Source organism: Zalophus californianus, chromosome X (genome assembly GCF_009762305.2).
Source record: "Zalophus californianus isolate mZalCal1 chromosome X, mZalCal1.pri.v2, whole genome shotgun sequence".
NCBI classification, from domain to species: Eukaryota; Metazoa; Chordata; class Mammalia; order Carnivora; family Otariidae; genus Zalophus; species Zalophus californianus.
Genome location: NC_045612.1, coordinates 90,838,106 through 90,863,540, shown reverse-complemented (window position 1 = coordinate 90,863,540; position 25,435 = coordinate 90,838,106). Strand labels below are relative to the sequence as shown.

The following is a 25,435-nucleotide window of genomic DNA, read 5'->3' as shown; positions in this document are numbered from 1 at the left end:
TCATATCAGTGAGATCATATGATATTTGTCTTTCTCTGATTGACTTATTTTGCTTAGCATAATACCCTCTAGTTCTGTCCATGTCATTGCAAATGGCAAGATTTCGGGTTTTTTGATGGCTGCATAATACTCCATTGTATATATATATACACCACATCTTTATCCATTCATCTGTTGATGGACATCTAGGCTCTTTCCATAGTTTGGCTATTGTAGACATAACTGCTATAAACATTGGGGTGCAGGTGCCCCTTCGGATCACTGCATTTGTATCTTTGGGGTAAATACCCAGTAGTGCCATTACTGGGTCGTAGGGTAGCTCTATTTTCAACTTTTTGAGGAACCTCCATACTGTTTTCCAGAGTGGCTGCACCAGCTTGCATTCCCACCAACAGTGTAGGAGGGTTCCCCTTTCTCCGCATCCTCGCCAACATCTGTCGTTTCCTGACTTCTTAATTTTAGCCATTCTGACTGGTGTGAGGTGGTATCTCACTGAGGTTTTGATTTGGATTTCCCTGATGCTGAGTGATGTTGAGCACTTTTTCATGTGTCTGTTGGCTATTTGGATGTCCTCTTTGCAGAAATGTCTGTTCATGTCTTCTGCCCATTTCTTGATTGGATTAGTTGTTTTCTGTGGACCTGCATTTTGAAGCTTTAAGTAAATACCAGCAATTTCTGGGGCGCCTGTCTGGCTCAGTTGGAAGAGCACGTGACTCTTGATCTTGGGGTCCTGAGTTCGAGCCCCATGTTGGGTGCAAAGATTACTTAAAAATAAATGCTTAACAAAATAAATAAATACAAGCACTTTCCACAGTTTGCACTGAACTATAGCCACAGATTACTTAAGTGAAGGAGAGGAGGGAGTGTTATAGGCAAAACGGGATAGAAATGGGGAGAAGAGCTGCCAGCCACCATGAAAAAGAGAGAGAGAAGATGGAGCTGCTCTTCCCAAAGAATAGCCTCTCTGTTCTCTAAAAGCAATTTTCTGGAGAGGGCCCACTTGCCTGCTGCAGCAATGCCCCCTCCAGGGCCACCGCATTCCCTGCAACTCCCCCCCCACCCCAGGGGCCTGCACATCCCAGACCCTCACACTTCCTTATCTATGCTCCCATACTTCTCTTAGATATGGTTCTCCGAAGAGGCCAGAGAGAAGCTCTTTGTGGTAACAAAGAAGGCCATCACCATTTATGGGTTGAAAAGAGAAGGCAGACCTAACTAAACAAGACAATTTTTAATAACAAGAAATCCAAGGTCACAATGCCATGTTTATCAGAAAACTAATGTGGGCCATTTGAAATGCACAGATGCACCTGAGAACTTTCAATAATGTACCCGTGGCATCTCTCAACTGTGTCCTTTGGGGGTCGAAAATTTCTATTTATTGATACTTGTGTGTTTATAGTCCTCCATGATAAATGGCAGAAACTCCACCAGCAAGAATTTGTTCTAGAATATCTAAGAAATGGGCAAGATGGCATGTCTTTGGCACACATTGAAGAGAACCTGAGATCATCAAGTATATAAATAAAAGTAATGCTACAAAATAGAAAAACAAGAACAGAAGTACTATATCTGCCCTTTAAATTTTTAAACATTTGCCTTCTTGACTGCCCCATAGAGACAATTAGGGCAGGTGTCCAGGCATCACGTCCCTGCTTTTCAGCTCCTCCTAGTCCTTCTATTTTAAATCTCTCTTCCTTTTTAAAGGGCCTGCTATCTGATTATACTCTGCAAGCTTTAACTTTCTAATATTTCCCTGTGGTTTAGATCAAAATGATGATATATCCATTTATGTTTAATGCATTTTCATTTCATTCAGTTGGGACTTGCCTTGGATCTTTGCTCGTACCACTAAATTTGGTTTTTAGAAATTCACCTTCCAGAATTTAGACTCCAACCTCTTACCTCTATCTTAATTTTCCGTATGTTGAGTTCATTTTAGTAACCCTGCAGACCTAGGATCCATCTGAGTCTAGAGACAGGTATTTCTTAGGTGAATGAATACTCAACTGGAATTGCCATTTGTCACTGTGTCTATTAAGTTTTTATCCTAAAAATATGAAGACCCTTCACTGGAATCAGACACAAAAGAGTATCTTTTCCTCCTCTTATTGTTTACAAAGATTCCTTCCCTAAAATGACTATTCCATTTGTATTTTTACAAAAGGTCCTCTTTGGACTTTTGGTTTCATAAGAATAACTTTTCCTATATAGATAGCCTGATACCTGCCTTGTAGCAAAAGAATACAAAATTTAAAATTCTGCATTTTTGATCATAATAAGAAAGAATAAGCCTATGCAGGTCCCCCCCAGCCACCGGATAAGCGCCAAATGCTAGCTTGTTAGGGCCTCTTGCATTATCGCCTTCTTGCCTCATTTTCCTTACACACCCTAGGATCTGTTCCCAAATACCTCCCAACTCCACACCCTACCACTTTCCTACCCCTTTATCTCATGCGGTTCCTTTTGGCTATTAGGCCTTCACCTTCCATCTTTATATGGAGGTACCACTCAAATGTCTTCTTCTCTAGTGGATACTGGAATTTCCTCTTCTGATCCCTCAAAGTACCCGGTACCATTTCTGATGCCTGCGTTGTGGTACAGACATTGTCTCCCACTTTTCCTCTCCTTTCTTTCTTCAGCAAATATTTACTGAGTAGCCACCATGCACCAAACACCTGTCTTCACAGGCCACTGACTTACCTCCACTCCTAAATTCTCCTCTGCTCCATTCAATGACCATCCCTTCCCCAGGGTCAACCGTCTGGGGTTGCCACATTTAGCCCACTGAAATATAGGATGCCTAGTTACATTTGAATTCTAGATAAACAGTGTATAATTTTATTTTATTTTATTTTAAGATTTTATTCATTTATTTGACAGAGAGAGACACAGCGAGAGAGGAAACACAAGCAGGGGGACTGGGAGAGGGAGAAGCAGGCTTCCCGCCGAGCAGGGAGCCCCATGTGGGGCTCGATCTCAGGACCCCGGGATCATGACCTGAGCTGAAGACAGACGCTTAACAACTGAGCCATCCAGGTGCCCCAACAGTGTATAATTTTAGTGTAAGTATGGCCCATGCAATACTTGGGGACATACTAAAAACTTCATTGCTTATCTGAGAGTCAAATTTAGCTAAGCATCTTGTATTTTATCTGGCAACCTTACTACCATGCCTCCTTCACTTTATGGGATGCAGTACTAAGATGTAGTGCATGCCCATTATGAATGAGTAACACATGAATGCCACATTTTGTGACTACATTTGCTTGATCAGGTTATTTTAGAGTATAAAAAACATATTTAAAAAGTACTGCGTTGAAGGGTCAACACAAGTCCCTAGTGGAAATCAGTGTTCTTAACCAAGGACTCACCAGGAAGTAGAAGCCAGTTTATAATCTGGCCCCAGGCGTATAGAATCAGAAATTCTTGCAGCGGGCCACGAGGTTCTGATGACAGCTCTCAACTGAGAACTGGTATCACCCTCACCACAAATTTATGGCAGGTTTCTCATCATTAGCCTTTCTTTAGCATAGATTAGTTTGGACTTGGTAGTATTTGACAATGATTCTGTTAGACAATTAGAAGTAAAACTACTGGGATTAACCTCTGACAATTCTTGGCTTGGTGTAACGTTGTTTTAACTCCATTCCAACAGAACAGCAACAAATTCTATACATATGACACATCGAACCAAAAAGAGAGTGATGTTCTGGCAAGAAATAAAAGCAAGCCTTGAAGTGCGACAGTGACTTGACTTATAACGAACATAGATCTCTCTGCCAGCAAGGATTCGTGAACATTAAAAATATGTTGTTCTGATTAGAAGCTGCATGTAACTGAATGCCGATTTTGGCATCATGCCTCTTTTGTTTCTGGCTGCTTCCAACTCCCCCTGCCCCCTAAAAAAAAAAAAAAAAAAAAAAATCACAGGATAGGAGAGGCAACTAAAAAGGAGGCTAATTCCTCCAGATGCACTAATTTCTGGATGGTCAGTTCCACAAAAGAACAAAATGCACCTGACTTCCCATTTTATTTGGAAAATATAGAAACCCCATGGAAGTGACAGGAACATCATCCACTTGCGTCACCTAAATATGATCCCTAGCCCCTTCCCGGGGCCCATGGGTGCATGAGAAGCAGTCTCAGGCCACTTGAGACACAACTGAAAGAAACACCCCCTACCCCGTCCCACCAAGGTCTGAGCCACTGGCCCACTGAGCTTGTATGCTCTTTTTTCCCAAACATTTCATTTTAAAAAGCCTTATTTATTTATTTATTTGACAGAGAGAGAGAGAAAGAGAACAAATAGGCAGAGAGGCAGGCAGAGGGAGAGGGAGAAGCAGGCTCCCCGCTGAGCAGGGAGCCCAATGCGGGGCTCCATCCCAGGACCCTGGGATCGTGACCTGAGCCGAAGGCAGACACTTAATGACTGAGCCACGAAGGCGCCCCTTAAAAGTGCTTTTCCAAAGTATCCTCTGTCCGAATGGACCTTCCTTAACAAGAATTATCATATTAAATATTTCAAGAAAGACCAGTTTCCTGCTGAATAAACACAGTTTGATGATAGAGTGGTTATTTGTGTTTGCTTTCCACAGTACTTGCTACAGCCTGCCAGGTATCTCTGCTGACAAATTCAGTCTTGTTACATATCGTGATGACCATGTATTCCCTACATATCCCTCGAACTGTGCCTTCCCTTGGGGAAACTGATCAGAGAGAGCCTGATCAGAGAGTGCCAATGAGAAATGCCGAAATTTTCAAGAGGCTTTAAAGTTGTCTTTTACTCAGAGTTGGTTTTTTCCACCCCTGAGTCCTTATGAGTCACAATCCCCCCTACTCACCTAAAAATTACTTTCAAATAAATCATTATGACTAACTTCAGTTTGCCTTTGGAATCTGCCGATGTGAGATTTGAAATCAAGAGGCTGAGAGAATTGAAAAGTCTTATACAAGCCTTTCCAAGATCCTCAGAGAGGTTGCATTTCATTTTTCTTCTTGGATAGTTTAATAAAACTAAAGACTCACTATACAGGGGGCAGTAAGCTGCAGAAATATGAGCTTTCAGTTAAAAAGGAATAATAATAGGACGCCTGGGTGGCTCAGTTGGTTAAGCGACTGCCTTCGGCTCAGGTCATGATCCTGGAGTCCCGGGATCGAGTCCCGCATCGGGCTCCCTGCTCGGCAGGGAGTCTGCTTCTCCCTCTGACCCTCTTCCCTCTCATGCTCTCTATCTCTCTCATTCTCTCTCTCTCAAATAAATAAATAAATCTTTAAAAATAAATAAATAAATAAAAAGGAATAATAATAAAAACAAATGCAAGTCACTGATAAATGTTCAGGATGTTCTGTTACCTCCAGTCTGTCATTTGTGTAAATTTGGTGTCATGTGAGGAAGGTCATCAAACAATAAGCAAGAAGGGCCGCCTGGGTGGCTCAGTTGGTTAAGCATCTGCCTTTGGCTCAGGTCATGACCTTGGGGTCCTGGGATCAAGTCCTGCGTCAGGCTCCTTGCTCAGCGGGAAGCCTGCTTCTCCCTCTCCCACTCCCCACCCCCGATCGTTCTCACTCTCTGACAAATAAAAAGAATTACTTCTGAACAGAAAGAAAATCTACAACTTTTAAATTCTATGAACATCTCTTTTACCTAAGTGTATTTAATGATGTGACAGTACTGCCTTAGCAAAACATATTTTCTTATACATATTTTTATATTAATAACTATATATTTATAAAAATTTATATTTATGTTCACTTAATTGCTTTACTCGGATATTCCCTTACTAGGCTTCTTGCTTATTTTTTTTTAAAGATTTTATTTATTTATTTATTTATTTGACACAGAGAAAGAGCACAAGCAGGGGGGAGGGACACAGGGAGAGGGAGAAGCAGACTCCCTGATGAGCAGGGAGCCCAATGCGGGGCTCTTTCCCAGGACCCTGGGATCATGACCTGAGCCAAAGGCAGATGCTTCACTGACTGAGCCACCCAGGCAGCCCTTTGCTCACGCGCTCTCTCTCTCTCTCTCTCTCTCTCTCAAATAAATAAATAAATCCTAAAAAAAAGAAAATGACCCCAAAGAGTCTGTAGACTTCTTGTTCCTTTGCAATGTGTCATACTTCCATTCAAATAAAAAGACCCAGGAGTGGATAGTATGTCAGAACACAAAGAACTAGAGGACAGCTCGTATCATCTCCTCACACCAACCCTCACTTCCTCCCTCCACTGGTAAAACCAAGTACAGACACTAAATCCAATCTTCTTCCTTTTTCCACCACCTCAACAGAGCCTCTCTTCCAACGTGGCAGAATAAGCCGAATCATTCCGGTCATGATCTGGGCACCTTTGATTCACGGTCCGTATCTCCAGTCTTGCTCTCTTCCTGAAAACACATCCCGAGATTCGACCTGCCTGGTGGGCCTCACCATACAGTTGTCCCAACTCACGTTCAAAAGCCTCATGTGTCAAAACAAACATACCCAACCTCCACCCCCAGTGTTGCTCCTTGCACCATGCTTCTGGGTTTTACGAAGGCATCACCATCTTTTCAACCACGGAGTGAGCTCTGAGGCAATCAGTTAAGGTTTAGACGAAGCAAATCACCTCTCTACGCCTGTTTCTTTTTCTGTAAAAGCTGAGAATGACCTACTTTAGATGGTCGCTGGGGGATTAAATGAGATAATGCTAAAGTAGATGCTTTATCATTAGATATCCCCCTTCCTCATTCTCTGTATTTAATTGTTGGTCAAGGCCTATCAAGTCTCCCAGCCAAATGTCTTGAAAGTCTTTTCTCTGTTTTCTATTCCTACCATCATTGTCCTGGTTTGTTCTAACCAGAACAATTGCAAAATTCTTGGACCAGTCACCTCGCTCCCTTCCCTCTCCAACCTGCTTGCCCATAAGCTCTATGAGGTGGAGGTCGTCTTACTTTTGTCCATTCTCCCAAAACCTAGCACAGTGCCTGGCACAGAGTAGACACTCAACAGACACTTCTTGGCAATGCTGACTGGCCCCAAATTCATCATCCAGACACAATGGAGCTATGTGCTAAGAAAGCCTCAATCTCATGAGCACTGAAGGAAGTCCTCTGCATATTGCCTCATCACAACCTTATGCTCAGAGGCCCCTGGTCCCCAAATTCCTCTGTTTCTTCCCATAGAACCCATTGTGGTATATCAACATGGAGGTAATGGGCCCAGATAAGTAGTTAGTAATGAAGAAATTTATTCCACATTGGTAGAAAATCCTAAGATGTGTTAAACAACAACAGTAAGTAGATAGTAAACAGACACGTATATGTCAAACACATAAAGAAAGGGATGGAAGGACCAGGAAATAATTAATTTTCCATTTGTATTAAATACATATGAGGCACCTGGGCTCTAAATATTCATGATGCACTAAATATACAAGAGCAGTACATATTCATGAGTACTCAATATTCATGAGGCCTTAATTTGGCCACTCATTCATTGGTGACACCCATTCTGGCCCCCCGTGTCCTTTCCCCAAGAAACAAACCAAACCCAGACTACTCTGCAAGCTTATTGGTGAGCTACAGCGGTGGCAAGGCCCACGTACCCCCTTGTCTTGCCAACAGAGCGTGTGCTAATAGCCCAAGGTCCCCTCTGTCTGGGGTCCTCCTTACTTGAACTTCAACTCTGGTCTCCAAACCACACTATTGGCAGGAAAAGCTGACACAGCAAAGACAGACTGGACCATTGTCTACCCCAGGATTCAGGCAGCGTCGTCCTTCCACCCACTTGCACCTTGTCCTGTGTGTGTGAACTTACCCCATTTCTTTGCCCTCGCTTCTCATTGTGTATTTTGAATTGTTTTAGTGCCTCATGTGATTGGTGCATTTTCACTTGGTCCAGGAGGCTTTGTCCTGTGGCCTCTGGGAAAGCCTACAGGCACGCTTCTTGGAGGCCACCACAGCATCGAGATAATACCCCCCACAATACTCTGGCTGCTGGGTAGAGAATAGGTTGCAGGAGGAGCAGAAATGGATGCAGAGAGACCTATCAGGCAGCTATTCTATTCCTCTAGTCAAGAAATGAAGGCAGCTTGGGTTAGTAGGGTAGCAAAGTGCACAGAGAGACACAGATTCAGGATATGTTTTGCTAGCAGAATGGAGAACAAGGATGGTGGGTGTGAACAATTAGGGAATGTCAAAGGAGTAGAGACTGTAGTGGAGAGGCAATTTCAGGGCTTAAGGTGTTGAAGATGGCAATACTCCAGGAAAGACAGAGACAATAAATGTACCTAAGAATCATGGCTCCTGAGGGCTCGAAGTGGTCTTCGAAGGTCATCTACACCAACCACCAAACGAATACCTGACTCTCCTCACCATACCTCTACTAAGCTATCAGTGAAAAATAACCCCTGACCTGCCCCCAGGGCCATCCATCTATACCAAGGACGAAACAAATATGGGATACCCCTCTCCTCCCCTACACCCGACCCTGACCCCCATGCTCATCCCGAACTATCCACTACAATCTCTGGCAGCTCTCTGCTAGGAAATTATTCTTCTTACCAACCTACATTCTGGCCCCCTAGGTCCTATCCTTGAGGATACAGAAAATTAGGTCACCCTTCCTCCCCATGGCAGCCCTTCAGGTTCCTGAAGACATTTACTAGGCACACCAGAGTCTTCCCTTTATGGACAAATATCCCTCTCACTCTCCTGCCTTATACATGACAAATTTTCAGTCCTTTTAACCACTGTGGTTGCTGTCCCCTGAACACACCCAGATCTCAGCACTGTCCCAAGCGAAGGGCTCATAGCACAAACAGGAGAAATCAGTCATCTCCCTCAATCTCCGCCCTACTTCTAATAATGCAATTTAGGATTAGCTCCTCTGGTGGCCACGGCGCAGAGTTAACTCTTGTCTGGCTAAAATGGACTATGGATACAGGTGACTGGCATACAGGGGGTGAAGGAGCAATGACCCTCTGCTGAAGAACCATCAGAGTCTCTAGTGAACAGATATGAGGAGGAGGAGAGGGAGGCTGAAGCAAATGGCAGCGAATTCAAGCAAGAAAAGAGTACCAATCTGGAAGGGGCAGTAGACCACAGTCTCCTCTCTTCTCTGCCAAGTGTTATGAAGGCAGTAGCATGGTCAAAGTAACAAGACCAGAGACACAGGAGAGTTTGCTCATACTCGAGCAACGCCTGACAGAAAACGAATATGCCATACAAGAGTGAGTGAAATGGTCCATGGTGAGGTGTGGGGGGTAGGAAGCGGGTAAGTCACCATCAACGACTACAAGCTACCAGCATGTTTATGTTCACCGTCACCAACAAGTTAGACACCTAAGCAATACACGGCATCTTTTAAAAAGCTAGAGAAAGGCAGTATATAAAGGCAGGCATCGGAAGTAAAAGAAGCATAACTTTGCTTTAAATAGATACCTTGAGGCATTCCACTATTTTTCAATTCTGGTTCATTTACTTGAATTGTGTCATCTTCAAGGTAGAAGTAGATTTTATAGCGTCTTATTCTATAGTTTTCTTGACTTTTTTCAGGCACTTCATCTTCTAAATAGGCATCAAAAGATAATACCTGTTGGAATCATAATTAGAAACTAAGAAATGAAAAAAATTCAGCAAACTCAGAATCAATACAGCTACTGCCTGCATACTTGTTAATGTAAAAGCAAAAGTTGAGATTTTTACAGACATTCTACACATCAGCTCTGAGAACAGACACACAATCTAAGTTACCATATATAAAGATTGTATTTGCATCACTGTTAGATTAGGATAAGGACATGATATTCAAGCCACAAATCCATCATTCAGTTCTACTATAAACCAAACTAGTTTCTGGCTTTGGGATTTCACAATGGGATTCCAGATGTAGGTTACGGTAGGATCCCCCCTTAGCCATGGTTTTGCATCTTGCAGTTTCAGTTGCCTGCAGTCAGTTGGGTCCAGAAGCAGATGATCCTCCTTCTGCCCTATGTTCAGGTCAATAGAAGCCTACCACTGGGGCGCCTGGGGGGCTCAGTCAATGAAGCATCTGCCTTCAGCTCAGGTTGTGATCCCGGGGTCCTGGGATTGAGCCCCACATTGGGCTCCCTGCTCAGCGGGGAGCCTGCTTCTCCCTCTCCCTCTGCCCCTCCCCCCCCACGCTCCTGCTCCTTCCCTTCTTCTCTCTCTCCCCCATGTAAATAAATAAAATCTTTAAAGAAAATAGGAGGCTACCACTACATCACAATGCTTACATCATCCACCTCACTGCGTTTCATCATGTAGGTGTTTTACCATCTCACATCATCACAAGAAGAATGAGTACAGTAGGAGAAGATATTTTGAGGGACAGACCACGTTCACATAGCTTATTATAGGATACTGTTATAACTGTTCTATTATTACTTATTGTTGTTAATCTCTTATGACGCTTATTTTACCAATTAAACTTCATCATAGGTATGTATGCATAGGAAAAAAACAGTGTATATAGGGTTCAGTATTACCTGTGGTTTCAGGCATCCACTGGGGGTTTCGGAACATATACCCCATGGATGTGGGGGGCACTACTATATAGAGAAGATAATATTCTTTCTGAATATTTTTTCAATAGGCAGATCTGAAATTCTTTCGGTGCACTGGAGAGCCCACCTTAAACTTCTTCAGGAACTTCAAAGAGCCTAGCTTAATGCCGACCAGTCTCATCTTACATTGCATATGTGCTGGGGGGACGGGAGTGTTGGAGAGGGACTCGGGGGGCAGAGGTGGATTCTAAAATAATTACAGTAAAAATCAGGGGCACTCAGTTGGTTGAGTGTCCAACTCTTGATTTTGGCTCAGGTCATGATTCCAGGGTCCTGAGACTGAGCTCCATGTTGAGCCCCTTGTCAGGCTCTGTGCTCAATGGGGAGTCTGCCTCTCTCCCTCTCCCCCTCCTCCCGCTCATGCCCTCTCTCAAACAAATAAATCTTTTTAAAAAAAAAAATAAAGTAGTTACAGTAAAAATCAGAGATCATCAAAACGACCCTTGAAAATTCTTTAACCATTTTGGAAAACGGGGCCTCTCAGTAAGCATAATGCAACCCATTTTTCTTCCATGTTGAAGCAGAAGACTACTGCCTCTTCAGTTGAAGACCAGATGAAATAGCTTCCTTAGGCTTAGATGCCATGTTGTATGAATAATACGTATCTTTAACCATTGGAATCACTCTCAACATAGCAACCAGATCACACTTTCAAGCTTGCCCTGGGACACATGCTCCTTGAGGGCTCCATTTTAATATTCCCTCTGCTGTCATTTTTTTAATCAATTTTTATAATTAGAGTTGTAAAAGTTAATGGTGTATATGATGTAATACTATGGTAATTCAACATGGATAATATGATATATATGAGTCAGTCTGTTAGGTATAATTTACCCTCTTGGGGTGGTCAGTTACCCTAAGTAGGAATATATGCTCCAGGAGTAGCAAATTTCTATCAGAAGCCCAGAGTTTAGAAGTGGCTAACAAAATGCCTCAGTAGTTTATCTTTGATCAACACAGGAAACTTTGTTAATTACCATAAAGGATGTTAGAAATGAGTTGTAGTTAGTTAAATGACTGTATTCAAAATGAATGGATCAGTTACAAATATTGACGAGGCACTGTCTTTACTGGAACAGGTTCTAAGAATCTAGTGGACCCAGAGATCTCTTCTCTTTCAAAATGGCACCTCTGGCTTCATTCCAAAATGGCCCTACATTTAGTTACTTTCTTGGATAATTCATCTGGCCTGCCTCCAGTTAGAAGGTTAGCTAAACCCACTTTTAGAATGCTGTCATTATTTGTGTTGAGTGAACACTTCCAGGAAAATGCTGTTGGATGGGTATCGGGTTTCCTTCTGGGGTGATGAAAATGTCTTGGAACTGGTTAGAAGTGATGGTTATACAACACTGTGACTATACTAGATGGCACTAAATTGCACACTTTAAAATGGCTAATGGTTAATTTTATGTTATGCTGATTTTGCCTCAATAAAAAACAAAGATGTTAGGGCGCCTGGGTGGCTCAGTTGGTTGAGCATCCGACTCTTGATTTCGGCTAAGGTCATGACCTTGGGATCCTGAGATCGAACCCTGTGTCAGGCTCCGTGCTCAGCAGGCAGTCAGCTTGAAGATTTTCACTCGTATGTTCTCTCCTCTCTCTCAAATAAATAAATCTTTAAAAGAAAAAGATGTTGGACACTGAATTGTGTTGGACGTATTAAAATGGTAACTTCTATGTTACACGAACTATATCTCAATTAAAAAAAAAGTAAAGGAGAAAAACATACTGGAAGGTCTAAAAGGACAAGAGAGCTGGAGCTTCTCTGAGCTTCCAGTAAAGGGAGTGAGAGGGAGCAGAATATGTCACCCCAGAATGTGCCACTTTGGGCATGTGGGTTATTTCAACCTGAAGACAGCTGGGGCCGAGCAGACTCCAGAAGAACTTTTTACCTCCCCCTTAACTGCTTCAAAGAATTTAGATAGGGACCCTGTGCCAGCAAACAAGCCATTACCAGAGAAAACTTTTGCTAACAGAAAGACTTACCTACATGGCATGGCAAACATTTGTTCTTCTCATGTTGTCAACTGTCTTCCTCCTCTTTGAAGTCTCAGACCCCTCTACCCTTTTTCCTTAGTTCTGGATGGTAGACAAGCCTCAATTACCTGACTGCCTCTGAGTCTTCATATCTTTGTGGGGCGCCCATAGGTATGTAATTAAATTTGTTTTTCTCTTGTTAATCTGTCTTATGACAATTTAATTATTAGACCAGCCAAAGAACCTAGATTCTGCCCCTTAGAGTCAATCTGAAACTTTTTTTTTTTTTTTTTTTTTTGCATTATAGCTGGATAGGAAAGCATGGAGAGAATATTCATCACTTTCACCTACCTCTATGTATTGAATGCCATTGGTATAAATTTGTGAATGAGCAAACTGGTATAGATCAGTTGACAACACTGTCATTTACATAATGATTGAACATTTAACAGTCAAATAATACATTAAAAAAGAATGAAGGAGGCTAAATAAAAAGGAAGAGAGAATAAAAGATATTATTTTAGGCTGGGCTTCAATAGAAGAGGGATAGACTGATATTTTATGTTCTGGTCCCCCGAGAACACAGGGCTGCCAGACTCCAGCATGAAAGTGAAGGCAGGCAGAATTTGTCACCCCAAAATACACCTCTTTGGCATAAGAATTATTTTAGACCGGTTATTAAAAAAAAAAATACTGCACACACAGGAGCAGCTTTGAAAACAAAACTTCTGTAAGAGACATTTACACTTATGCAGGAAATCTCCATTTGTAAGGGTGTCTCCCTCTCTGTACCCAGAAGAAAAAGAAGACCCTAAATCTCTAGAAACTCCTATCAATGGAGAAGACAACAACTTAAATCTGCATAGCAGGGACGCCTGGGGGTTCAGTTGGTTGAGCATCCTAGACTCTTGATTTCGGCTCAGGTCATGATTTCATAGGTAATGAAACCAAGCCCCTGGCTGGGCTCTGCACTCAGTGGAGAGTCTGCTTGAGATCTTCTCCCTCTGCCCCTCCCCCCCCCCCATTGTGCTCTCTCGTTCTCTCTCTCAAATAAATAAACAAGTCTTTTTAAAAGCTGTATAACAACTTTACTCTTATTTACTGTCCCTTTTCTGGTAACCTCCCATAACTGACTCCCCACCCCCCAGCACCTTTTGTTTTTATGGTATTTAAGGTGAGGGCTTGGGCCATTTTGGGGAATTACTCAGTTTTCCTGAGTCTCCCCCATGTGTATACTTTATTAAGCTTTTGCTTGTTTTTCTCCTGTTAATCTGTCTCTTTATTACAGGGGTGTCTCAGCTAAGAACCTAGAAAGTAGAGAGAATAGGACCTTTTCCTCCCCTACAAAAGGTGGAGAGCAAGTCAGAGTGGTAGAGACTGAAAGATAGAAAAGGAAGAGAGGAAACTATAAAATGTAGCAAAGTAGAATACCAGGGAAGAGGCACCAAACAGATTAAAAGTGATCTCACAAAGATAAAACACCTCATTGCAGAGGAATGTGAGGTACCAGAGACTCCAGAGAGAAGGACCTAAAATAAAAAAACTGCTAGAAATAACAATTTATAGAAACATAATTATGATACAGGGTTTCATCATAATTTGTGATGTCAAGCAGAGATTAGATAAATAAGGTCCTAGAGGATGTAACTGGCTGTAATTTCCTTGAAAATGGAATGTAAATATCATTTGGCAGGGCATGTGATCATCAGTTCCCCACAGGCTTCTGCAAACCCTACTGTATTATACAGGATTACCTGCCTGAGCCTCCAAGGCAATTTGAATTTTTGATGCTAGCCTGGAGGATATAAAATCTGAAATCAATTTGTTTTAAATAATAGATACATGGCATTTCTTCATTATAAAGGAAACATTTTAAATGTTAAGATTTCAGAGACGAACCATGAGAGACGATGGACTCTGAGAAACAAACTGAGGGTTCTAGAGGGGAGGGGGGTGGGGAGTTGGGTTAGCCCGGTGATGGGTATTAAAGAGGGCATGTTCGGCATGGAGCACTGGGTGTTATACGCAAACAATGAATCATGGAACAGGACAACAAAAACTAATGATGTAATGTATGGTGATTAACATAACATAAAAAAATAAAAATAAAAAAAAAAAGATTTCAGAAATCAGGATCTTCTTACATTTGAAGGCAAAAGGAGCTCAAAGCAGCCAGAGTGTGTTTCAGCGAGGTGGGCACCTGGTTGTAACTTGATGTAAGCTGTGAATTTCTCCTGGTGGGGAAAGAGTTAATCCTATTTTCATGTCAATTGAGCTATTCACTTTGCATTTCATATCCCAAATAGCTGGATTTTAACATCAATTTGGATTCCTAATTTCCACTTAAATTGTTTTCAGAATGATTATTGTCTGATGCAGCACTGACACACAAAATAATTGTGTGTAGAAGATTGTCCGTCACAGGCTATGCAATGCAATCCTGAGGCAAAAGCCGAAGCTGAATCTCTCTGAATAAATCAGAGAATTTTTAAAGATGATGAGGTTGGTGTGACCAATGCATGAGTCATAAAGTCTGTATTACTCAGAAACTCAACATCTAAGTGTCAAAAATTTACAGCTGAATTTCGAGAGAAACTGTCAGGAAAGAGATGAAACACCAGTAATGTTCAATAAGGCTCAACTGTCTATAAAGAGACCAGCATCACTAGTCTAAGTTGAAAATGCTTAGGTTCTATTTGATGAAAAAGGCTCAGACAAATCGTGGGGTCCTAAAAAAGAAGGTATATAACAGTACGGATAAACGCATAGCTGTTATAGGTTGGTAGACAATACAAATTCTGTACATTTAATGTGCTGCTGTTTATTCTACCCAAAAAGGCTGTGATTAAGCCAGTGATTTCTTTTATGATTACAGAGTCTTAGAATTAAGAAAATAAACCCTAAGAGATTCGGTACTGCATATAAAGGATGGCTCCCTTATACATGACAATGGGATATTTATAGAAATTTATCATATGTGAAGGGAAACAGAATATGACTCCCCCCAAAAATGCTTCTCTGGCCTAAGATTTACCTTAAATGGATTATTTTTAAGAAACAGCCCTCAAATAAATAAAATTTAAAAAAAAAAAAGAAACAGCAGACCTGCTCTGAAATCCAAGTAAAAGTGATCCATTTGTCTCCCCCTCCGACTTACTCCACTTCATTCTTCCCCTCCTGCTATCTTCTTCTTCTTTTTTTTTTTTCTTAACATATATTGCATTATTTGTTTCAGAGGTACGAACCATTAGAGACGATGGACTCTGAAAAACAAACTGAGGGTTCTAGAGGGGAGGGGGGTGGGGGGATGGGTTAGCCTGGTGATGGGTATTAAAGAGGGCACATTCTGCGTGGAGCACTGGGTGTTATGCACAAACAATGAATCATGGACCACATCAAAAACTAATGATGTAATGTATGGTGATTAACATAACAATAAAAAACTATTTTAAAAAAAGTGATCCCTTTGTAAGAGACATTTACATGTATAAGGGAAATCTCCATTTGTAAGGGTGCCTCCCTCTCTGCACCCGGAAAAGGAGGAGGAGCAAACACCTCTAGAAACTCTTAACAGTTGAGAAGGCAGGGACTTAAGTCTGCATAACAACCCTACCCTTGTTTACTGTGCTTTGCTTGATTACCCCCTACCCCACAACTTGCGCCCCACCCACAACATCCTCTTTCTCATCTTTAGCTGGAGATGATATTTAAGGTGGTGGCTTGGGCCATTTGTGGGAGTTACTCAGTTTTCCTGCATCTCTCCCATGTACACAGGAAGTATACAGTTTACGAAACTACTTTTTGTTTTTTTCTTGTTATTCTGTGTTATATTATAGGGGCATCTTAGCTCAAGCACCTAGAAGGGTAAAGGGAAAATGATTTTTCCTCCCCTACATAGGCTAATTTATGAAAAATTCTAATGAATTGAACATACAGAAATTATGTAAGTTCCAGTCATGAATCACAAATACAACTAGAAATGTATCATGTAAGTATAAAAAATTCTCACTAATAATTATTGTGCTAAAGGTAAATTTTAAAATACAAAAAATAAGTATAGAATCTAATAAAATTTAAAGATGTACAAACCTATAAAATTTAGGTAAATCCATCATCTTGGGCGAATTACTGGGTTTAGATTATTCCATAAAAGAATTTAGAGTTAAAGAGAGCTTACTCAGTTCAATGTTCTAACTCAGCTATTCTCAGCCTTGGCTCTGCATGATGAAATAAGAAAAAAAGAAAAAAGAAAAGAAAGGGAAAGAGAAAGAAAGAACAAACGAACCAGACCCAAGCCTAAATAAATTAAATCAGAATCTTGGGGGCAGGTAATGATGAGGAGAACAAAGGCAAAAGAAATGTAGATAAAATTAAATCTCCTCACAACTTGCAGCCTACTGCAAAATACTTGAGACGGGCAGAGTGTAACATTCCTCCAGGAACTCACAACTGCCTTAACATTAATGCTTTGCTTATATTCCACATATGAGTGAAACCATATGATAATTGTCTTTCTCTGCACTGAACATAATAAAAAACTAAAAAATAAAAGTAAAAATAAAAAAAAAAACATTAATGCTTTGCTACAGGCAAAAAGCAATCTTAGCTTGACAATAGCCAGACCTCCAGGATCTTGTGTAAGTCTTCCCTAACATATGAAAATCTTTTCGCAAATAGCCTTTATCTCTGCATCCTCCCAACTTAAAAGTAGATCATCGATTGCTCCCCATAATCCCAGGGCAGCTTTTCCTGCCCACAGGTCCTGCCCCTGTGCTTTAATAAAAATACCTTTTCTCCACCAAAAATGACCCTTCTCTCCCAGCCCACATCACATCAGGTAAGAGGGGCATTTGTATTTTTTTTTAAAGCAACCCGGGTAATTCTGAAATGTAGTCAAGAGTTTTGACTCCGTGAGCAATGAATTGAGCAAAACTTTTTGGAACTGTAAAAATTTGTCATAAGGAAAACAAGTAGAAAGCAAAAAGGAGGGGTGGCTGGGTGGCTCAGTCATTAAGCATCTGTCTCTGGCTCAGGTCATGATCCCAGGGTCCTGGGATCTAGCCCCGCATTGGGCTCCCTGCTCGGTGGGAAGCCTGCTTCTCCCTCTCCCACTCCCCCTGCTTGTGTTCCCTCTCTCACTGTATCTCTCTCTGTCAAATAAATAAAACAAAATCTTAAAAAAAAAGAAAGCAAAAAGAATAAGAGCATAAATAGAAGAATTTGAAAGAAAAAAACAACTGCAATAAATAGATTCAAGAGTTTCTTTAATAAATAAAATAGATAAAATTCTAGCAAAGATAACCAAGAAAGTAGGGTGCCTGGGTGGCTCAGGTGGTTAAGCATCTGCCTTCGGCTCAGGTCATGATCCCAGGGTCCTGGGATGGAGTCCCACGTTGGGCTCCCTGCTCAGCGGGGAGTCTGCTTCTCCCTCTATCCTCCCCCCTGCTCGTGATCTCTCTCTTTCTCTAGTAAATAAGTTTTTAAAACTTCAAAAAAAGATAATCAAGAAAGCATAAAGTCTGAAATGAAATATGGCATAACATAAAAATGTAATAAATTATAAGATATAAATCATCTTAATATATCATGCAAGCTTTTATGAAGATAACTTTTTAAACCCCAATTAAATAAGTGATTTTTGTAAGAACTGTGAATTATCAAAACACAAGGAATGACCTATAACCAAGTAAGAAGTGGAAAAAATTACCAAAGAATTGTCCCAACAAAAAGCTCCAACCAGAATGATTTACTAATGGATTCTTTCAAACTTTCAAGGAAAAGGAAATCACCCCATTACATAACTCCCCCAGATACCAAAACAGATGGAAAGACGCAAAGTAAATTCCAATGCCCGATAGACATACCATTAAAAAAGTCGACTATGAAGCAGTAGTCCTCACCTCAGCTGCACATGAGAATCACCTATAGAGCTCTTTAAACTCCTGTTGCTTGGGCCATTTCCACACCCACAAACACGTATGCACACACGATGGAATCAGAGTCTTTCTGAGCAGGCCCAAGCATTACTGATTTTTAAAGCTCCCCAGGTGATAGAAGTGTGCAAGCCTGCTCCAGACAATTTCACTACTTATGACTTAAAACACAAGCAAACACAATTCAATAGCCCTGCAACACTTAAAAGCCACCTGCACAAAGTACAGCGTTTTCCTACCCCATACATTTTAAAATACAAGAGTGGCATGGCTGGGTGATAGACACAGGGGAGCGTATGTGCTATGGTGAGCGCTGTGAATTGTGTAAGACTGTTGAATCACAGACCTGTACCTCTGAAACAAATAGTACATTATATGTTAAAAAAAAAAAAAAAGAAGAAGATAACAGGAGGGGAAGAATGAGGGGGGAAATCGGAGGGGGAGATGAACCATGAGAGACTATGGACTCTGAAAAACAAACTGAGGGTTCTAGAGGGGAGGGGGGTGGGGGGGGATGGGTCAGCCCGGTGACGGGTATTAAAGAGGGCACATTCTGCATGGAGCACTGGGTGTTATACGCAAACAATGAATCATGGAACACTATATCAAAAACTAATGTGTAATGTATGGTGATTAACATAACATAACAATAAATAAATAAATAAATAATAAAAATAAATAAAATAAAATACAAGAGTGATTCCTTAACAAGACTGAAAAGCACCTGTTCTGAAACAACAGCCTAAATATCCAGCATTACAGTTAGGTAAACTGTGCGTCCACTACAATCAGGAATGGAACAAGAATGCCCCTACTGACATTATTCAATACCATTTTGAGGAGTTCTGGACAATGTCAGAAGGTATGAAATAAAAATATTAACAAGAAAGAGACAAAAGTATTATAGGCTGATAAAATAATGGCATGAGCAAAAGCTGAGTAACTAAGAATAAAGAAAAGATTTCAGCATAACCACAGATGAATCAGAAATACTCTTAGGAGCACCTGGGTGGCACAGTTGGTTAAGTGTCCGACTCTTGATCTCAGCTCAGGTCTTTATCTCAGGGTGGTGGGTTCAAGCCCCACCTCGGGCTTCATGCTGCCTGTGGAGTCTACTTAAATTAAAAAAAAAAAAAAGTAATAAAAATATTCTCATGTAGGGACGCCTGGGTGGCTCAGTTGGTTAAGCGACTGCCTTTGGCTCAGGTCATGATCCTGGAGTCCCGGGATCAAGTCCTGCATCAAGCTCCCTGCCCAGGAGGGAGTCTGCTTCTTCCTCTGACCCTCCCCCCTCTCATGTTCTCTCTCTCTCTCAAATAAATAAGTAAAATCTTTAAAAAAAATATTCTCATGTACTAGCGATAACCAGCTGAAAATATGGTGGGATGGGAAAATATGTTCACAATAGAATAAAAAATTACAAAACACTTAAAAATAGTTTTAATGAAAACTCTGTGACCCAGATAAAAGCTAAAAATACTTACTTAAAAATACAGATGAACTTGACAAATAGGTGGAATATATTTTAGATAGGCAGACTAAAATAACATATTTTAAATTCATTGCTGTTTTGGAGGAATTTGAAAAAAATAATTCTAGGTCCACCTGATGAAATAAACAAGTCTGCTTATTAAAGAAAATTATAAAAATTAAGAGTAACGGAGGGGACCTAACTCTCCCAGACTTTATACCTTACTATAATTTAATGCTGCAATTTTTAAAATAGTACACCACCACAGTAACAAGAAATACAATAGTATGTGAAAAAGAAAAATGGTCTGGAAATAGACTCTATTACATACAGAATTTTTTTTAAAAAAAGATTTTATTCATTTATTTGAGAGAGAGAGCGTGAGAGAGTACAAGCTGGGGGAGCAGGACGGGGAGAGGGAGAGGGCAAAGCAGACTCCCAGATGAGCAGGGAGCCCAGTGTGGGACTTGATGCCAGGACCCTGGGATCATGACCTGAGCCAAAGGCAGACACTTAACCGTCTAAGCCACCCAGGTGCCCCACATATAGGAATTTAACACATGAAAAAGGAACCACATATCAATAAGTGAAGAAAGTGCTAACTTAGAATAGCATCAAGTATATCCCAACCTAAAATACATTATAACCCCAAATGCATACCAGATGGATTATCAGCTTAAATATAACAAATCAACCCCAGTACCTACCTCCCAAATGTGTGTGTGTGTGTGTGTGTCAAAGCCCTGAAAGGAAGGATGACCATTCTAGACTTAGGAGAAAAAGAAAATTATGAAAGAAAAAAAATTAAGACGAGTATAAAAACAAGTTATAACTTCAACAGAATAAAAGTAAAAAATAAACATACTAACAAAAAAATTTAATGTGACAGTTTATTTTATAAAAATATATTTAACTTTTAAAAGACCCTAAAAAAGGATGAAAAAGGGACTTAAAATTCACCAGAGGGTCGATAAAGAAAAGAAAAATGTTTGCTCTAAGAAATTATCAGATGATGGGCGCCTGGGTGGCTCAGTCGTTAAGACACTGCCTTTGGCTCAGGTCACGATCCTGATCGAGCCCCGCATCGGGCTCCCTGCTCGGGAAGCCTGCTTCTCCCTCTCCCACTCCCCCTGCTTGTGTTCCCTCTCTCGCTGTGTCTCTCTCTGTCAAATAAATAAATAAAATCTTAAAAAAAAATTATCAGATGAGAGCGAATTAAAATGAGGCATGGGTTTTGTTTCTCCTATAAAATGGGCCTGGTGGGATTATTCATCATGGATGGGATTTTAAACCACTACAGTTCTTCTAGGGCAATGTGGTGCTATGAGGAGCCATTTTTACTTTTTTTTTTTTTAAGATTTTTATTTATTTATTTGACAGAGAGAGACACAGCGAGAGAGGGAACACAAGCAGGGGGAGTGGGAGAGGGAGAAGCAGGCTTCCCGCAGAGCAGGGAGCCTGATGTGGGGCTCGATCCCAGGACCCTGGGATCATGACCGGAACTGAAGGCAGACACTTAACGACTGAGCCACCCAGGCGCCCCTGAGGAGCCATTTTTAAATTCCTATACTTCTCAGGAACTCCATTTCTGGGCATGTAGCCCAAAGAAACAAACCAAAATATGGAGAAACATATGGGCAGAGATGTTCTTTGCAGCGTTTTTTGTTGTTGTTGTTTTGTTTTTTAAATAGGAAAAAAACTCGAGTGAGGGAGCCTAAAAAGTTAACAGAAAGGGAAGGGTTTGGTGAATTATGGCACATCTATGTACTCTGAGGAATATTATGAAGGCACTAGTATGATGTTTTCGAAAACCATACAGCAGTTAAGAAAAATACTTAGGATACGCAGAAATGTTGAGCGAAAAAAAACCCACGGAACTGTAAATGGTAATATACTATAATTATAACTATGTTTTTTAAAAGCATGTATATTTAAACTATGTTTTAAAAACCATGTTTTTCTAAAAGAATGGGGGGAAAAAGGAACAAACAGCAAACGATGATGACATCTCGTACAGAAGCCTGGCTGGGGGTGGGCCTCTGGGCCACGGAGGCAAGGCAGAAGCAACTGGGGGGGGTGGGGGGGGGACAGCCCCTTTTTGGGAGGGGTGAGTATTTCCGGTGGCCAAGACTAGTTGGGATAGGGGGGTGCGAGCCTCCCCTTTCGCTCCAGTGCTGCACTGGACCTAGCTTGGACCGCTTTGGCAGCCTGGACTAGGCTCCGGGTGCCCTGTGTGTGGTCCCTGAAGCACCTTGGAGAGTCTTTTCAAGGGCATCTCGCAAGTGCCTTGTATTCCAAACCAAATGGAAGTGCTCTATAGTCCTGGAAGTGCTTTGATACCCCCGGAAGTAGCTCTGTGCAAAAGAGAAAGTGCTTATAAATCTCGGAAGCACGTTGTGGCTTGGACGCCAGACCGAGCTTTCCGGAAACCTTGGATCTTTGCGATTTTTCCAAAGCGCTTTGGAGTCACACGCTCTGCTGCAGGACTTTGCCATCTCTAGAACACTGGGAACCATCATGAGCAGCTGAAAAAGTGGGGACGAGGTCGCTAAGCTGCCGGAGCGGCGCGAAGTACCGCAAGAGCGGCGCGAAGTACCGCAAGAGCGGCGCGAAGTACCGCAAGAGCGGCGCGAAGTACCGCAAGAGCGGCGCGAAGTACCGCAAGAGCGGCGCGAAGTACCGCAAGAGCGGCGCGAAGTACCGCAAGAGCGGCGCGAAGTACCGCAAGAGCGGCGCGAAGTACCGCAAGAGCGGCGCGAAGTACCGCAAGAGCAGCACTCAGGTAGGGTCCCCTGGTAAATTCAGACGCCTCTGGGAGCCCACAGATGTGCCCCCTCCAACTGGCCATCTCATAACTCTGTATTACGTTCAGGAGAGGCCAGCGTCCCCCACCACCTGAGAACGCAGAAAAAGGACCTGTGGCCTTCAAGCTGAGGTTTTTCCGGGGTGCAGCCTGCCAGGGGAAATTCCTCCCACCCACCCCCAACCACCCCATTCCTCAGGACCGGGTGTGGGTGGAGCCTCTAAAGACTGCGTAATTCGGGGAAGCACTCAGGGCTCCTTTCGTCGGTGGAATCCCCTCCGCACCAACTCGTTTGCGCCCCGTTAGCCCCTCCCTAGAGGAAATGGCTTCTCTCGAGGATGCCTGCCGCTTTAGTAGCAATTCCAAACAGAGTTCCCATAACTCCCCAAACTCTGAATTTGCAGCCCAAGCTGAGGGCGAAAATGATGAGACCGAGAAAACAAACAAGGTCAAGAGAAAGAGTGCTATACTGCACGACCAAAGCTCTCCATCCATTTACGGGAAGGGTATCCAGGGCAACCTGGGAAAACTGATGCCAGAAGGAGACGAAGCCGCTAGTGCAAAACCCAGCACAAGAGAGTGTCCCAACCCTGGACAAAGATCCGCCAGGGTGGTCACCTTCTCTGGTCCTCAGGAAAAGCAACCGCCCGCCCCCGAGGTTAGAGCAGAGAAGGAAAAGATAGTGGTAGAGGTCAACAGTTTTGGTAAGAGGAGAGTGATTATCGATCTGCAGGAGACACCCTGTAAGAGCGACCAAAGGGTGGACATTTTTGAAAAAGGCTCTCCAGCCCTAGAATTTCTAGACAAACATGACTCTTGTTCAGAAATCCAAAAGCCTCAAGAAAAGGAGGTCATGGCTGAGTGCCCCTTTTTGGGAAGTCACCTGTCTGGTGTGGAAGAGATACCTGCAGTCAGATTCCCTCAGGAGAAGCCAGTCTCCCTGGGTTTCTCAAGAGTTTCAAAGCCTTCACCCTTCACCACTGACCTTGTCCTGGACCAGCCTCATTTGTACGGGGGTCCCTGGCAGGCCTACACCAGTTACTGGAGCAGCAGTCCCCAGCCTTCCTACTATCCCTTTGTGGACGGCAGCAGCGACAGCACATCCCTGGCGGGGAGGCACAGCCATAGCTTCTTCAGTGACTTTCCCTCCAGCTCTCCCTTGGGCTTCCAAACCTGGTCCAGAGACTGGAAGCCATTAGAGGAAGGTCAGTCCCAGAATTTTCATTCCTATCGTTTCTCCGGAAGTTTAGAAGCACAGGAGCAAACCGTCCAAGAGGAGACATCATATCCTTTTGGAGGATATGCGTCTAATTTCTGGCCCCGGGGCCACTGGAGTCAAGGCCTAGATCAGGGTTTCATTGATACCCATTGCCACTTGGACATTCTCTACTCCAAGCTGTCTTTCAAAGGGACCTTTAGCAAGTTCACAGAAATGTATAACCGTTCCTTCCCTAAGGAATTTCAGGGCTGCATCTCTGATTTCTGTGATCCTCGCACGCTAAAGGATAGCTTCTGGGAGGAGATGCTGAAAGATGATCTGGTTTGGGGGGCCTTCGGCTGTCACCCCCATTTTGCACGTTACTACAATGACACTCAAGAAAGAAACCTTCTGCATGCCTTACGGCACCCCAAGGCCATAGCGTTTGGAGAAATGGGCTTAGATTACTCTTACAAGTGCACCACATCTGTCCCACAGCAGCACAGAGTATTCGAGAGACAGCTGCAGCTGGCCGTGTCTCTGAATAAGCCCTTGGTGATCCACTGCCGAGAAGCGGACGAAGATCTGCTGGGCATCATGAAAAGAAGGGTGCCCCCTGACTACAAGATCCACAGGCACTGCTTCATGGGCAGCTACCAAGTCATCGAGCCCCTCTTGAAGTATTTTCCCAACATGTCTGTGGGGTTCACAGCAGTCCTGACGTACTCTTCCGCCTGGGAGACCCGGGATGCTCTGAGAATGATCCCCCTGGACAGAATCGTCGTGGAAACCGATGCGCCCTACTTCCTGCCTCATGGGGTTCCCAAAAGCGTTTGCCAGTATGCCCACCCAGGCCTGGCCCTGCATACGGTTCGAGAGATTGCCAGAATCAAGGGTCAGCCACTCTCCTACATCTTGGCCATCTTGCGTGAGAACACGAGTTACCTCTACAACCTTTAAGCAAAGAGGGCATCGTCAGGAGTCTTTCAGAAAAGGGAGACCACCAGCCTGACAACACAGACTTGGTTTGAATTCTGCCTGTGTCCCAAGGTCAAGGACGTGTTCAGCAAGTCCACTGGGACAGAAAGAGACCACGACAGGACATTGTCCTCAAAACCTCTTCATAAGACTTCTGCTTCTGGCTGGTAGGGTGGGGTGCAAAAGAGTGGGAGGAGGGTAGGGGGAGCTCCCCTCAATGTTAGCAAGGTTTTTCCTCCCAGCCAAATTGTGCCAGGGTAGGCAGCAAAGAAGGAAGGCTTCCATAGTGTCAACTGAGTTGGCTAATCCAAATCCCTGTTCTCTGCCGCCTGGGTTTTTGAGTAGTTGGTGCATAAAAGTCACCCTCCTACTTGCCTTTAAAGAAACAAACAAACAGAAAGGAATGTTGAATTTTAAAAGTGAGCTAGGTAATTTGTTCTGGTGATTCCCAAAATGTATTTGTTATTATAGGAATTCTATAACCCATATGGTTTGTTGTTAAGTTCATAATT

General features: G+C 42.6%; 2 protein-coding genes across 2 annotated transcripts in view; one reads left to right on the top strand and one right to left on the bottom strand.

The window, feature by feature from the left end:
• The window catches only part of EFHC2 (EF-hand domain containing 2), a 190,788-nt gene that overhangs the window by 108,850 nt on the left and 56,503 nt on the right, over positions 1–25,435 (bottom strand). Inside the window, exon 3 of the mRNA XM_027608378.1 lies at positions 9,419–9,569. Within this exon, the coding sequence (XP_027464179.1) occupies positions 9,419–9,569 (151 nt within the window). The remainder of the gene's footprint in view (positions 1–9,418; positions 9,570–25,435) is intronic.
• On the top strand, positions 19,326–24,905 carry LOC118356557 (putative deoxyribonuclease TATDN2). Its single transcript, XM_035725718.1, is given in 5 exon segments — positions 19,326–19,335; positions 22,470–22,769; positions 22,772–22,877; positions 22,912–23,010; positions 23,012–24,905. Coding segments are annotated over 5 exon segments (2,409 nt in total).